General features: G+C 55.1%; 1 protein-coding gene across 1 annotated transcript in view; it reads right to left on the bottom strand.

Annotated features, from left to right (window-relative positions):
- TTLL8 (tubulin tyrosine ligase like 8) overlaps positions 1–11,210 on the bottom strand; it is a 35,988-nt gene extending 24,778 nt beyond the window's left edge. Inside the window, exons 1-7 of the mRNA XM_077757832.1 lie at positions 11,201–11,210; positions 10,971–11,099; positions 8,432–8,523; positions 5,035–5,173; positions 4,406–4,479; positions 2,496–2,624; positions 1,222–1,336 (exon numbers count right to left, since the gene is read on the bottom strand). Coding sequence (XP_077613958.1) covers positions 1,222–1,336; positions 2,496–2,624; positions 4,406–4,479; positions 5,035–5,173; positions 8,432–8,523; positions 10,971–11,099; positions 11,201–11,210 — 688 coding nt within the window. The remainder of the gene's footprint in view (positions 1–1,221; positions 1,337–2,495; positions 2,625–4,405; positions 4,480–5,034; positions 5,174–8,431; positions 8,524–10,970; positions 11,100–11,200) is intronic.
- Between the last annotated feature and the right edge of the window lie 4,417 nt (positions 11,211–15,627).

Consider the following 15,627-nt stretch of genomic DNA (forward strand, 5'->3'; position numbering starts at 1 on the left):
CCCGCCCGGGCCCCCTGGGAGCCGCACCTCCTGCCCTCGCCGCCTTCGAGGGCGCCGTTCCCTCCTCCCCGGCCTCCCGGGGGCCCTGTCAACAGAACCCGCGCACCCCTCCCTGCCCCTCTGCTACTCACCCCACCCCCACCCAGGGCCACAGGGCACGGACACCTGCGCCACCTCTCCCGCCCCCGTGTCCTCAGCCCTGAACCAGAGGACAGAAGACTCCGCAGACACACTAGGACCCTGCCCACCCCAGGAGCTCTCTGGGCCTCCCTGGGCACGCCGGCCCCCACAGCTCCTGGCATGCACGGGCCGGGGGGCTGCGCGCAGAGGGCAGCTCTGCACGCCACAGACCCAGGCTTGGGGCTGGCCCGGCTCTGAGCGCTGTCTCGTGCCAGGAGAGGCGGCCAGCACCNGCAGAGGAAGCTGCCCCCCACCCCCACCCCTGCCTGGCAGCCGCTGCCACCTGGGAAACATCCGGAACCTGAGCTCCCTTCCCAGCTACCCCCAGGGCCCAGTGTCTCTCCTGAGCCTCCTCCGTCCACCAGAACAAACACCCTGAGCTTGCCCGCTGACCTCTAGCCCCTCTGCCCATGGACACGCGGGCACACTGCCTGCTCCAGCCCGGTCCCGGTCCGGGGCTCCCGCCCCCTGGGTCTGTGCCCGGTGCCCCCTCTCTGGGAGGCCCCTGCTCACCACCCCCTCCCCGCCTGCACGTCTCACCTCCAGCCCCCACGGAGCTGCCTTGTCCTGCCTGCAGCCGTCTGCCCCCGGGAGCCCCGGGGTGGGGTCGGCCGCAGGGCAGGGCTGCTGGCAGTGCCGCGTCTTCACGGCCCCCAGACCCGTGCTCAGGAAATCGAGTCACCCCCAGACGGGCAGTGCTCACCTGCCCTGGTCTTCACCTTCTCTCTCCTGTCTTGGCAGGTCAATCCAGGAACCCTCCCAGTGTCCCCAGGCCAGAGCCGGTGGCCCACAGGACCAGCCCCACGCCAGCCTCTCCCAGGAGCCCAGTCAGAACCCAGCCTGGCAGCTGCTGCCCACGGAAGCGTCCGGACCAGCCCTCACCACGTGACACAGAGCTGAGCCCCTGGGTCACGTGACACAGAGCTGAGCCCCTGGGTCTTGGGACGGGCCAGCCCACCTCCCTTCCAGAGGCTTCTGCAGCCACCTCGGTGAGGAGGTGGGCCACAGAGGGGCCCCGGCCGCCTGACGCCACTGACTTACCCAGGAATTCTTGCTTCTCGCTCTCGGTGCAGAGGCCGTAGCAGCGTGGGAAGAAGGAGTCGGGGTTGGCCTGGACGTACCACGGCAGGTTCCGCATGTTCACACACAGCCCGATCTCCGGAGACAGAGGCACGTCAGGCCGCCGCAGGCCGAGCGCTGGTCCACTCAGACCAGCCTGAGCGCCCACGGGCCCGGCTGGCAGCACCAGCTCCAAGAGGCTCTTGGGGGGGCGGGGGGCGGGGGCACCTGGAGCAGACCACTCCCCTCCCCCAGTCCCTCCTGCCCCCTGGCCAGCTGGTTCAGACAGCAGGGTGACCCAATATGCAGGCCAGGGTCACCTGAGGACGGGGTGGAGGGTCCTAGGTCCTGCATTCACCTCCGGGGCCCCTAGATGGTGCTGGGCCCAGGCCCCAGGAAGGAGGGAGCGAGCTCATGGGCACACTCACGGCTGGCCCCGCAAAAGTAATGCTGGTCATTAGACAGGCCCGGCAGGCCGTCCTGCACCCCAGGGCCTAGCACCCCCGGGCCCAGCTCACTGCCCCATCGGGAACAAAGTACAAAAGGCTGGAAGATGCAGTGCCCGCTGGCTGCTGGGCACACTAGTGGCCACTCCACCAGGGGCCCTCTGTGGGGCTCCTGGCCTGGCCGGGCCACCTGCAGGCACGGCCCACACCCCAAAAGAGGTCAGCAGCGGAGGCCTGGAGAGGAGGTATGGGGCCAGATCCCCACAGGGAGCCCTGGTGCCAGCGCCAGCCTCATCCCTACCCTCCGTGCCATCCCTGCTGCCAGGAAGCCCTCTACGCAGCCTCCCCTGGGAGGGCGCACACAGGCCTGTCCACCCTGGGCCGACCCCGCTCCTGAGCCTCAGCCCTGGAGTACCAGGCACGGGGCCATGGGACGGACAGGGGGTGGCAGGAGGTGCCGGAGGCCCCAGGGAAGGGCCGGTGGCCTGGCTCTCCCTGAGACCCCGAGCCCCTCCAGGGTGCAGAGCCCAGGCCGGGCCGTGGGGGCAGCCCCCACCTGCCCCGCCTGGGGTTTGGCCCGTGAGCCCAGAGGAGGGGCACCTGGGGCCCTGGGAGCACCAGCGGGACAGGTGCTGAGGGCCTCTGGACACCGATACCGCGTCCTGGGGCCCCCGACCAGGCAGCAGACCTGGAGAAGGGCCTCCGGTGCACCTGCGGCCCCCCCAGCCCAGGGCCCCTGGAGCCTCAGGAGGCACGGCGCTGCTCCCCTCCCGCCCTCAGCAACGCCCCTGCCCGGGCCCTCCCGCTCACCTTGGTGGTGAAGGAAGCCGTCTTCCCAAAGTGGTTCAGCACCTGGTCACAGTTCAGGCTGTGATAGTCAATGACGTCCCTTTTGATGGTCCAGAGGAAGTACGGCATTTCATTTTTTACCAACCTGGACTGGCAAGAAAAAACAAAACAACGCTCATCAATACCCAACATTCAAGGTTCATATCTTTTTTTTTTTTAATGTTTTATTTATTTTTGAGAGAGAGAGACAGACAGAATATGAGGAGGGGAGGGGCAGAGAGAGAGGGAGACACAGAATCCGAAACAGACTCCAGGCTCTGAGCTGCCAGCACAGAACCTGACTCAGGGCTCAAACTCATGAACCGTGAGATCATGACCCGAGCATAAGTTGGACGCTTAACCGACTGAGCCACCCAGGTGCCCCGCAAGGTTCATATCTCTGGATGTTGGGGTATAAGTAAGAGTGAAGGAAATCAGATTTTAAATGACCCTTGAAGTGTGTACTCTGTGATTCTCCTCTGGGAGGCCGGAGAGACCTGCTCCTTGAGGGCCTACTGCGCACTGTGCTGGGAGCAACTTTCAGCGCGCTGGGGCTCTGCTCTTGAGAAGCAAGTTCGAGGCTCCGGCTTGTGGCTGCAGGGGCACCAAAAGTGTGTGGCTGAGTGAGGTCTGAGCTGCCTGCCTGTGGGTGCCCACGTGAGGTGTGGGGGTATGCCACACGTGCGCATGGGGTGAACGCTCTGCTTCGCGGCCTGGGAGACCGTGGGAGACGCCTCCTCTGCCCCTCCCCCTCCTGGAGGGCAGGAGGCCAGGGCCATGGGAGCTAGACCCAGGGTGGCCTTGGCTCCTATGATTTTGTTTACAGACAAGAGCACATGTTTGGTCAAAATATCTTACCAAAGAGATACAAGGAAAGGAAAACGTTGTCCAAAATTCTGACGGCCTCAAGACCCTGCAGGGTCATTCTGTGCAGACCAGCATTTGAGGACACGCCTAACGTTCTGCAACACAGCATGGCCTACCTCGACCCCATGTTCTGGGGGGCACTGGGTGCCCCCACCCCAGTGCCAGCGACAGCACCGGGAGGGAGCGGGGCGCTGGCCGGCAGCATCACTTCCTGAAACCCATCCCAGTGCTGGAAGCATGGCCTTCCCTCCTACTCCGAGGGACGGCTAGCTTTTGCTGCCACTTTCTGGCCCAAGTCGCATTTGTTCAAGTGTGGGACGGACGGTCTTAGCGGGGCCTGGGCCTCCAGGCGCCTCCCCAGTGTCCCCGAGCCAACGCTGCAGCTTCGTGGGCGCCTCGGCTCCGGGCCGCTTCCCGGTGTGTGTGCTCACTGCTCCCCTGTGAGCCCTGCACACGGGCTGGACCTAGCTCGCCCAGGGGCGAGGAGCGCGCGCTCCGCCCGGCCTCCGGGCTGCCCTCAGGGGCCTTGCAGGGACTCGGCGCCACCCCCGTGACCGCTGTCTTCCCGGAGGAGCTGTTGGGCGCGGCCACGTGTCTCTCCTCCCCCACGTCAGGCGGCGCCCCTGCAACATCGCAGCAGGTGCACCGTCTCCCCAGCGCTGTCTCCAGGAGGGGCCGCTTCTTCTGCGCCCACCTTGCGGGTGACCCGGGTGAGGCCCCACGAGCCTGGCCCTGCTCTGGACCTGGACTCTGCGCCCGCCTGCACAGCCCTGTGCGCACCATCGCGGCCTCACCACGTGGCCTGTGTGCCCCGTCCGCTCCGGTCCTTTCCCACAGATTGTAGCCACAGCTTGTCTCCCGGCACACGCGTGCACACGTGGACACACGCGAGCGCGCGCAGTCCCCCTACCCCCCCTCGAGCGCGCGCGTGGATGCACACGCACGTGCGTCCCGCAGCGCCTGCCGGGCCTTGTCGCCTCTCCCCCGGACACAAACTGAGTGTGTGAGGAGTGGGGGGGACCTACCATCACATCGTGGATGTCGTCTGTCTTCTCCAGAGCCGTTTCTTGGCCTTCTTTGCCTTCAGCACGTTTACATTCTGCAAACACAACACGGGAGTCAGCGCGGCAGGGCCCCGCGGCCACAGAGCCGACCCCTCGGCAACCTTCGCGGGGCTCGGGCCACATCTGCCAGTCCGAGCGTCAGCCGTACGGCCCCTCCGCTGGGCCGGGACAGTGTCAGGGTGTGGGACCCGGGGCAGCCGGCCTTGGGACGCGCGTGGCGGAGCAGCGGGCGCGGGCAGCCGGCCTGCGTAGACCCCAAGGGCCTGAGGGTGCCCCTGCGGTCTGCGGAGCGGGAGGCGGGGCCTCTGCGGGCTGGGGGCGGGGCCTCGGCGGGGCGGGGCCTCGGCNAGGAGGCCTGGCGTGGGCAGTGAGACACTGAGAAGCGACCGGACCAGACCCTGAGAGCACAGGGCACAGTGCGTGGTCACCTGCCAAAGGCCGGCCGGGAGGGCGGCCGGGACACACGGGGCAGAGGCCCGGTGGCAGGCCCTGTGGCGGGAACAGCACCCGCTGCCGTGTGACTCGCTCCGGCCCCTGACAACACACACACACACGCCTCGCGCAGGGACAAGACGCTCTCGATACTCCACCCGTCACCCCCGCACTGTCATCGTCCACATTCGGGAGGAACTTGGGGAGAAAGTGGAACTTCTTCTCCACCCAACCCTTTCTTCGAAGGGCGGCCCGTATCACTGGGTAGTGCCCATAGATGGAGAAAATCTTCTTTTCCTGAAATTGCAAGAGCATATTTTAAATTAAAGGATTGAAAGACAAGGCGGCAAATTCTCTACGAGAAGAGCCTTCAGAACAGGTGGGACACACAGCCTGAGCCAGTGGGCAGGGTGACACTCACGTCCTGCTGCACGGAAAACACCCGGAAGCACACAGAGGGACAGGGCCGGGCCCTCCGCGTGTGTGTCCATTCGTGGGCCTTGCACACACTGGCCTCACGTGCACAAAGGCCCAGCACAGGCGGGACCAGGGGCATGTCCCCGGCTCGGGGTGGGTCCGGGTCTGGGAGCTGGGCCTGGGGCGACAGGGCCTGGGGTGCATACTACACTCTCTCTTCTCTACAAGGCCAACGGTCCCTCATGCTTGGGGGGAGGGGATGGTGCCCGAGGTTTGAGGAGGGAGGACAGGGAGGAGCTGTTCAACCACCCAGGAAGGGCCCGAGGGACAGGAGGGCCGGCACCAGGGAGGCTGGGGACTCCTCCGGTCACTGTGGGGATGAACGCAGATGCCTGGGCACCAGCAGGGAGACGGCAGATGGCGGAAGGTACCGAGGCCTTCCCAGCTGGGCGACGGGAGAGTAATGGTCATGCTGGAGCCCCTGGGGCCCATGCTGCTGAGGACACAGCCTGGACACATGCACCTGGTAGGGTCACAGAGGGTGACAGCCGCAGGGCAGTCAGGAAACAGGTGTGGAGTCGGCAGTGAGCTTAGGGCCTCATGAGTTTGTGGGAGCAGGCAGAGAGTGCCGGGCGGGAGGGCAAGCGGCTCAACCTCACTGCTATTCCTAATTAGCTGACTTTGAATTAATCAAAAGACAGACTATCCTGGGTGGGCCTGACCTAATCAGATGCACCTCTTAAAAAGGGGTCCAGAGCTTCCCTGAAGTCGGAGATTCAAAGCGGGAGAGACCTTCTTCCCGTTGCTGGCTTTGAAGAAGCCAGCTCTATAGCCACAAGAGAATGAATCCTGGCAATAAGCCAAGAGAGTCTGGAAGTGGATCTTCTTCAGTTGAGCCTCCAGATCAGACCCCGGCCCAGCTGATGCCTCATTTCAGCCTTGAGAGACCCTGAGCAGAGGGTCTAACCCCACAGAAGCTGTGAGGTAATAAACGTTTAAGTAGCTAAGTTCACAGTGATTTGTTACACAGCCCTGATAGCTAACACATCCTATAGTTCCCACAAGGAAGACCCGCACACCCACACCCAGGAACACAGATAATAAGGCACACGCCTGGGGCTAGAAGCCGTGAGTTCAAGTTCCAGCATCCACATGACAGAGCCTCCTTCTACTCGGGAAATGTGTCCAAAGCCACCCACAGGGCTGCGCACCCGGACAGAGGGATGTGGACGCACGTGGCCACGGTGGGGCTGGGGGGGGGCTGCTCCCAGGGAGAGGCGGGCAGGAAACCAGCAAGAGCGCCAGCACCCGGGGCCCCAGCAAGGCCTCCTGGCCACCCCGACACCCGGCTTGCTTGTAGTCAAATTGAACAACTTTAGAAAAGCTGGCTAATTTTAGTCGACATAATATAGCTCCTCGGGGAACGACAAAAGGAAGAAAAACAGAGTACAAGACGCGTAACGGGTAAGAGAGGGGAAGTGGGATCTTAAAAGCCATTGGTCCACAAAGAGGCACATAATGAGGGGGAGCTGGCAGCCAGGACAAGCGGAGTGAGTGAAGGAGACAGGGACACGTGGGGGCCCCTGAGACAGCAGGGCCCAGTTCGAGACGAACGCAGCAAAGGCCCCAGGCTGGATTTTTAAAATCTCAATCTGTGCTGTTTACAAGAGAAAATCAAAAGCCTGAGCCTACAGACAGGTAGAACATGAAAGGATCTGAGACAAAATATCCTTTGGGACAAACAAACCACTGAAGTAAAGAAAATCATCCCATAATTTACCAAAGATTCAGCTCACCAGGAAGGTACTCAGGGGCTCTGATAGCAGACAGTCCCACACAGTGAAGGACCCCACGGTGATAACAGGGTGTTTACAGGCTTCTCTCTCGGTAAATGACAGAAGACACAGACCACAGATTTCAATAAGACTCAAAGATCTGAGCACATAACCATCTCAGCCCTGATGGCTCTGAATGGAGAGCTCCGCGTCGGCTCTCACATAAACACACAACGCTGGGCGCACAGCAAGTCGGAGCACACTTCACCGGAAGAGCATTGTGCAGATTACGTTCTCAACCACAGCGCACTCAAGCTAGAAATCAGGAACAAAATAGACAGAAAAGCCTCACAAGACAGGACATTAACTAGTCTTTTAAGTAACCCACAATCAAGGAAAAGGAATACTACAGGGTGTAAAATACCTTGAGCCACATCTCAACAGAAGTATTAGAAAAGCTTGTGAAATCAGGGCGCCTGACTGAGCGTCGGACTTCGGCTCAGGTCATGATCTTGCGGTTTGTGAGTTTCAGCCTCACATCAGGCTCGCTGCTGTCAGCATGGAGCCCGGAGCCTGCTTCGGATCCTCTGTCTCCTCTCTCTCTACCCCTCCTCTGCTTGCACTCTCTCAAAAATAAACATTTAAAAAAAAAAAAAAAAGCTTGTGAAATCAGCTAACACAATACTTAGAGGGCTGTTGTAGCCCTAAATGTTCACACGTTTTTAGGCTTCAGTAGAAAACCTGAAAATGAATGAGCTGCTATGGCTCCACTGGTATGAAATCCCGGAGAGCACAGCCGGGGGCCCCCAGGGCCAGCCGGCGACAGGCTCCCCGTCACAGTGCAGTGGGTGGTCTGGCCGGGCACACGTGTGCACCAGCTGGTCGCACGCAGGTCATGTGTTCCCACTTCGGAAGCACGTTTTGTGTATGATGTCCTGAACTTCTCAGAGCTCCTATGCGCCGCCTTCTGAGCAAGGGCGCCCCATGCAGGGCAAAGCCAGAGGACAAGAGAACTTTTCCCCAGCTAAGGCAGTCCTCTGCTCCCCGCCCCAGAAGTACTTTTCTTAATCCGCTCCCCCTGGGGGCCAGAGCCCGGGGTCCAGGGCACAACTAGGGCTGGTGGAGGTGTGGGCAGCAGGGGTGCTGAGGGGGTCAAAGGCAACCCACTCCCTCTCCAAATTCCAAAATAAGTTTCCTCGTTTAAAAAGTGCCCCCACCTTGGGGCACCCGGCTGGCTCAGTCCCAAGAGCATGAGCCTCTTGATTTTAGCGTGGTGACTGCGAGCCCCACACTGGGTGCAGAGATTTCTTAAATAAACAAAATTTTAAAAACTGGTGCCCCTCAAGCACCAAAGGCCATTTACCTTGATGGCCTTTTCCGTTAATTGTCTTGCTATTTTGTATCTGTCTATTTTGGGAGAAGGAATCAAGTCTCGGGAAATTCCACGTTTTAATTCTGCAGAAGAGAAACAGGCATCAAGGCAAAGGTAAAAGCACACAAGTGACGCTTGGGAGGAGCCCTAATCACAGAAGCCCAGCCCCCGTCGCCCTCCTCCCAGCCCACCCCCACCTCTGCTCCCCTCATCCCCATTGCNCCCTCTCCTTCTGGAGACCATGACCCCCCCCCAAGGCTGTCCGACCAACCCTCCCTTCCATCAGCCCCTCACTGCTCCTGTCCCTCACTTTGGCCACCAGACTCCCATCAGCACGCACCAAGTTGTAATGCAAACACCTTAAAAATTAAAATGAAAACCTTCCTCTCTGTAGCCCACAGCCTTCAACCTCCCTCCACACCCTCCCCGGCTGGGCCCCACCACGGTCACAGCTCATGCTAAAGTCACACACACACAAGCTGGCCCCATGACCGCTCCTCGCTGGGGCCCCTTCTCCCTCCAGGCCCTAACCTTGGACGTGTCCGGCCTAGTCCTCAGACTCCATGCTTTGCCGTCCCCACCCACTCCCAGGGCCATCGCATCCTGTGAGTGGTTTTAAATTCCAGCGTGCCCAGGCCGCTGGGATGTGCACCTTCCGCCCAGACCACCTGTGGGTGCCTGGATAGCCCAGGAGCATCGCAGGGGGCAGGTGAGCAGACATCCACCCTGCCCCGCTCTTCGTGGGCCCACGCGGCCGGCCAGTACAGACGAAAGCCGCAGAGGCCTTCCGAGGGGCTGCCGCTCTAACACCCTCACGTCCACGTGGAGAGAACGAATCCGGCCCCACCCGACGACACACACAATTAATCTGAAGTCCATCACGGGCCTCAACGCGAACGCTGGACACACGGCTCCTGGCGGAAAGCACTGCCCTTGGCCGGGCGAAAATCTCCGAGGGGCGCACAGAAGGTACTAACTGTAAAGGTTGAAACTGCTGAAATGAAAATGTTCTGGTTGGTTAAGAAAATGGGAAGATAGAAAGCACAGATCGGGGGGGAAATATTCACAATATGTCAATCGGACGAAGCTCAGCACAAAAGAATGACAATGAGCGGTTCCACGTGCGTGAAGTTCTGGAGCAGGATCAACCTGTGGAGACAAAAGCCAGGGGCGGGGCGGGGCGGGGCACGAGGAAACTGGCCGTGGCACCAGCGGCCCGACAGGGTTGCCTCGGAATGACGCCAGGCTCAGCAGAACGACAGACAAGAAACAGAAGCCACGGGCACCTGCCGTGCGGGTGAAGCGGCCAGGAGCGGACAGAAACGCGAGCCAAGGTCAGTGAGTCCCAAAATCTGCACAAAACAGCGCCCGTGAGCACACACAGAGTCCCCACCGCAGAGCCGTCACACACGCAAACTCCAGGACGCGGGGAGCGTGTGGTAAAATGGGCCGAGGGTCTGGTTTGTCCTTTAGCCACAGAGCAGTTAAGTGAGGAGTCAGGGATGGAACAGAAAGTCACAGAAAACTTAATACTCAGACCCTAATAACACACGTGTCAGAGAGGCTGAGGGGAAAGTGCTGCATAGTTCTGACCCAAAGGATAATTTAAATGCCAACTATCAAACCTCATGGGCTGTAGTTAAGTTGTATTTACAGACATTTTTAGCTGCAGATGAATATATTCAAAAATAATAAAAGCTAAAAAGAATGCGTTAAGGGCACCTCGGTGGTTCAGCCGGTTAAGCCTCTGACTTTGGTTCAGGTCATGATCTCATGGTTCATGATTTCGAGCCCCGAATGGGGCTCTGAGCTGACAGCTTGGAGCCCGGAGCCTGCTTTGGATTCTGTGTCTCCCTCTGTCTCTGCTCTTTCCCTTGCTTACGCTCTCTGTCTCTCTCTCTCTCTCTCAAAAATAAAATAAACACTAAAGAAAAGCTGTTTTTAATCCAAGAAAGAGGCTTAATCCAGCCAAAGATATAAGACTAATAAAATTAATAAACAATTGGTGAAATCGACTGATAAAAAAGAGAAAAGGCATGAAAATGTAACTTAAAACCTTCCCATAAGTGAAACTCCATTCATGGGTGAATGAATGGTACCCATCATTTTATCTTGTACGACTCATTTTGAGAGGAGAAAAAGCGTGGCCATGCCCTACTTGTTTTGTGAGGCCAGCGTGTTCCAGGAAAGTGTGACTTGAACACACAGATGACAATCATACACAAACGAGGAGCAAACTGCACCCAGTGATGTCAAGAAAAGTCCCTACTCCACGGCCACGTTGTGCCCTTCCAAGGCTGGATTACAAGAGCAAACATGGTGAAATTCACCCAATGAAGAGTCCAGAAAAGTCATAAATCCCATCTTAACAGACATAGAAATGTCTTCATGAGCNTTTAGGCTGCAAATTCTCGGTGGACGAAGACACCCACAGTCAGCCTGGCAACGACCCTCCGTGGCACCTGCCTGTGGTTTCTAAGCGCCCTGGCCCCGAACCCAAGGGATCGGAGAGACCCGAGCACCAGGAGACCTGGCATCCCCAGCCCAGGATGCCGGGCGCCCCAGCTGATCTCAGGGCATCTCGAGGCACTTACAGACGGGGGTGGGGGGATGGCGAAGCTGTAGAAGCGGAACACGGGGTGGGGGCGGCGAGTGTGGACTGCTGGAGCACCGCAAAGTGTGATGGTGACCGGCCAGACACAGTGCAGACGCCCGGAAAGATTCTCAGAGGTGAGGAAGCCACACAAACAGGACCCTCACTTGAGGCCATCGGAGAGGCCTGGCATTCCAGCATCTTCCCTGGCAGCCCATAACTGCTGGGCACAAACAGGCACCTAAGCAGACCTTCCGGCAGGATCTGGACTTCACGGAGGCTAAGGGGGCCCGCCCGAGAGTGAAGCGCTCTCTCACAGACCACAGCCCATCACGTAGTCAGTGTGGAGAAATGGCCATTCACGTGAGGGCCACCCAGGGCAGCTGGACCCGGGGGGATGGTGAGCGGGTTGCCAGAGCCGGGGCGGGGGTCACCGCAGCCTACGGCACCGTGGTGGTGGCCCTCCCACCCCCTGCGCAGACCTCCTGCCCTCAGGACCTTGCAGGCACTGACCCGGAAGAACTCTCCCATCAACCTACTGCGCCCAGTCCCACCTCAGAGGGACTCTCCAGGGAAGCCCCCCCACCCCACACAGGGGACGTGGACAGTCACCAGGTGCCACAGCACCACTGCTCCCGTGGCCACGGGGAACGCTGCTCTACAAGGGAGGGGTCGGCCCGCACTGCTCCAGCGACCGGTGGCGGCACTGACGCCGGGGCAGCCAGACACGGTGGCCAAATCAGGGGCACAACGCCACCTCCGAAGGAGTCTTGGCAAAATACTCAACCCAAGCCTCATGAAGCCTCTAGAGCGCGTCCCCAGATCACAAGGGCCATGCAGGAGACAGAGGCGGAGAGGAAACCACCGTGAGGCAGCAGCCGGGTAAGTCTTTAGGGCTTTCTGCAGAGCAAGAGGCTCTCCTCGTCGGTAAGTCTAGATCTTGAAAGCACAAGGCCAAGGAAGAGTAAAAGACAGCTGAGAGACAGGACCACCTAATGCAGTCAGCAGCCCTTGACCAGATCCCGATTTCAACAGACCAGCTGGGGACTTGCTGGGAAAATACAAATATACTCTGGGCGTTGGAGTTTATTAAGGAATTACTGTCCAACTTATCAAGTGGGAAAAAAGAGTTTAGTGATGCAAAAAATGTCATTTCTAGAGATACTCAGTAAATATTTAGATACATACTAATATTTACTCATAAACATTAACAAAAAATTAGTAAAATCATTATTAAAGACAAAAGAGAGATGATCTATAATATCAAAAGGATCAATTTCTCAGGAAGAAATAAAAGTTCTAAATGTGCATGAACTTAATTTTATCTAAAAATATAAGTAGACAAAGCTAAAAAAAAAGGACATAGAAAATCCACAATCATACTGAGACATTTAACCTACTTCTCTCAGTAAATGAAAGATTAAACAAAGAATCAGTAGAATGCAGCAGATTTGAGCACCGTGATTAACCAGCCACACTTAAATGATGTACATATACACCTTATTCCACAACTTGACACATGTTTTCTTCACTTATGTGTCTTCCAATATAGATTACACCCTAGACTACGGAGTCTCAATAAATTTCAAAGGACTAAAATGATATTGATTAAGTTCTCTGGAACCTCTTAAATCAAACTAGAAATTAATAACAAAATATAACTAGGAATTGTCTTAAATGTTCAAAAGCTAAGTGGCCCACTTGAAAAATAAAACACAGATCAAAGGTGAAATCAAGTGAAAACTCAAAAATGATTTGAGTTGAATTATAGTAAAAATATGACATTTCAAATCATTTTAATGCAGCTAAAATAGGGATTAGAGGGAAATTTATAAATTTAAATTCATATATTAGAAAATAAATCGAATACTATCGAATCTACTATCCCAAGAGGCTAGCAAGAGAGCAATTAAACAAAAAGAAAGACAATAATAAGGAGCAGAATTCAATTAAACAAAAAACAAAGTGTCTTAGAGAAAATTAATAAACCACAAGTTGGATCTGTGAAACAATCTTTAAATTGATAAACATCTAAATAGCTCAAGAAAAAAGAAAACACAAATTATCAATATCAAGAATGAAAAAGGGGACATCATTACTGATGGTACAGATATTAAAATGATAATAAGATACTATAAACATCCCCGTGCCAATAATTCGACAGTTCATATGAAATAAACATTTTCCTTGAAAAATAAAGCCTTATCTAACTGGCATAAAATGGAAAATCCAGGTAGGCTTATTTTTGGTAAAGAAATTAACTCCATAATTGAAAAGTTTCCCACAGTGAAAAACTCCAGGTCTATATGGCCTCACAGATCAATCTTTCCAAACATTTGGGGGTGAAATACCTTACATAAGCCGTTTCATTGAATAGGGAAATAGGAAACCCTTTCAACTCTTTTTAGGTGGTCAAAAATTTAATACCAAAACCTAACAAGGACATTACAAGAAAAGAATAGTACAGCCTATCTCATTCATAAAAATAGGCATACAAGTCTTAAACATTTGTTCATCAAATCGAGTGACATATAAAATACATGACCATGTGAAGTTTATTCCAGGAATACAAAGTTGGTCTAATATTTGAAAATCCATCAACATAACCCACCACATTAATAGACTAAAAGAAAAAAATATATATCACCAACTCAATAGATGCAGAAAGAAAGCATGTGATAAAATGTAAGAACTATTCATTTTATCACATGTAATAATTCTTCATTAAAAACTTCTCAGTAAGCCAAGAATAAAAGGGAACTTCCTTTAAAGCTTGTAGAAACATCACACTTCATGGTGAAATATTGAGCACTTTTCCCCTCAGTTTGGAAACAAAAACAAGATGTCCACTACGTTACTTCTATTCAACATTATACTGAAAGCACTAGCCAATGTAACAAAGCAAGAAAAGGAAATAAAAGGTATAAAGCCTGAAAAGATTTGTAGATGATGATTGTGTACCTAAGAAATCTAAATGAATCTACTGGCTATTAGAATTAGTAAGCAAAGTCACCAAATGCCAAGTCAGTATATCAGAGGTCACTGTATTTCTATATACTGGGAACAATTAGAAAATGAAACTTAATAATGTCATCCCTCAAAAACATCAAATATCTAGGAGTAAATCTAACTAAAGATTTCTTCCGTTCCTGTACCCTGACAACTACAAACACTATTGATAAGAATTAAAGAACTAAATGTTCTTGGGTTGGAAGACTCAATAATGATAAAATGTTAATTTTCACCCAAATTGATCCATAGATCGATTCATTGTAACCAAAATTAAATCCTAGCAGGATTTGTGTGTGTGGAGGGGGGAGGGTGCTAACAATTTAATTCTAAAATTTATATGGTGATGCAAAAGTCTCAGAAAACCTAAACAAGTCCTGGGCGGCTCAGTCGGTTAAGTGTCCGATTTTGGCTCAGGTCATGATCTCACAGTTTGTGGGTTCGAGCCCCGTGTCGGGCTCTGTGCTGACAGCTCAGAGCCTGGAGCCTGCTTTGAATTCTGTCTCCCTCTCTCTGTGACCCTCTCCCACTTGCTCTCTGTCTCTGTCTCTCAAAATAAAATAAAGACTAAAAAAAGGAAAGAAAAAAACCTAAACAAGACTTGAAGGATAAAGCCATACTATGAAATATGACTTCTTACAAAGCTACTGGAATTAACACAGGGTAGTATGGACTCAGGATGGGCAGAGAGGTCAGTAACACAGAATGGAGAACACAAAATAGGACTGTGTCTGATTTTCCACAAAGACGGCATTGCTTGCAGGGCACCTGCTGGGTCAGTCAGTCACGCGGGGGAAGAGTGACCACTCCCCGCTGGCCGCCACCTCACTCCATTCAGAACAGTGAATGTCTGTGAACTGCGGAGGTAAGTGTGAAATGTAAGATCATAGAGTTTCTAAAGGAAAACATGGGATACTATTTTCTGGACAATGGAGTGGGTAGAGATTCCCTAGTAAGATTCCAGAACCACGGACTATGAAGAAAAGATTGACAATTACACTTCCTTACAATTAAGGGGTTCTTATTTTCAAAAGTAATCAAGTGGCTGAAAACACCAGCCACAGATTCCAGAAGGTACTTCTGTCTGTCTGGGAAAGAACTGGTCTGTATCCAGAGTAGACCAAGAATTCCCACAACTCAGTCAGGCCCACAACCCACTTGGATGGTGGCCAAAAGACGGGGACAGACGCTCCACAAAAGGGCCCCAGATGGCAAGCGAGCACGTGAAAAGAGCTCAGCCTCGCGGGGGACAGTAAAATCCGAAGCCGTGGCGAGGTGCCGTCACCCCCGCCCCCCGCCCAGGGGCCGCAAGGAACAGGACGAGCCCCGGCTCCACACCTGGGCTAACACAGGGCTGAACAGGAGCCCAGCCTGCACCCCGCGACTCCACCCAGGGGCGCACGCGCAGGGGTTCACTCGTGCGAGCAAAGGGCCCCCACTCCTCCCCCGGGACGGCGTCTCCACGTGGGCGGTGGGCTTTGCGCCCGTTTCCCAAGAGGCGCTCCGAGGTGGGCCAGCCTGGAGGGCAGCAGGGGTGGAGGGCGGGGGGCAGAGGAGGGTGCTGGGGAGGTGGGGCCGCGCACAG

This window comes from Crocuta crocuta, unplaced genomic scaffold, assembly GCF_008692635.1.
Source record: "Crocuta crocuta isolate KB4526 unplaced genomic scaffold, BGI_CrCroc_1.0 scaffold143, whole genome shotgun sequence".
Lineage (NCBI taxonomy): Eukaryota > Metazoa > Chordata > Mammalia > Carnivora > Hyaenidae > Crocuta > Crocuta crocuta.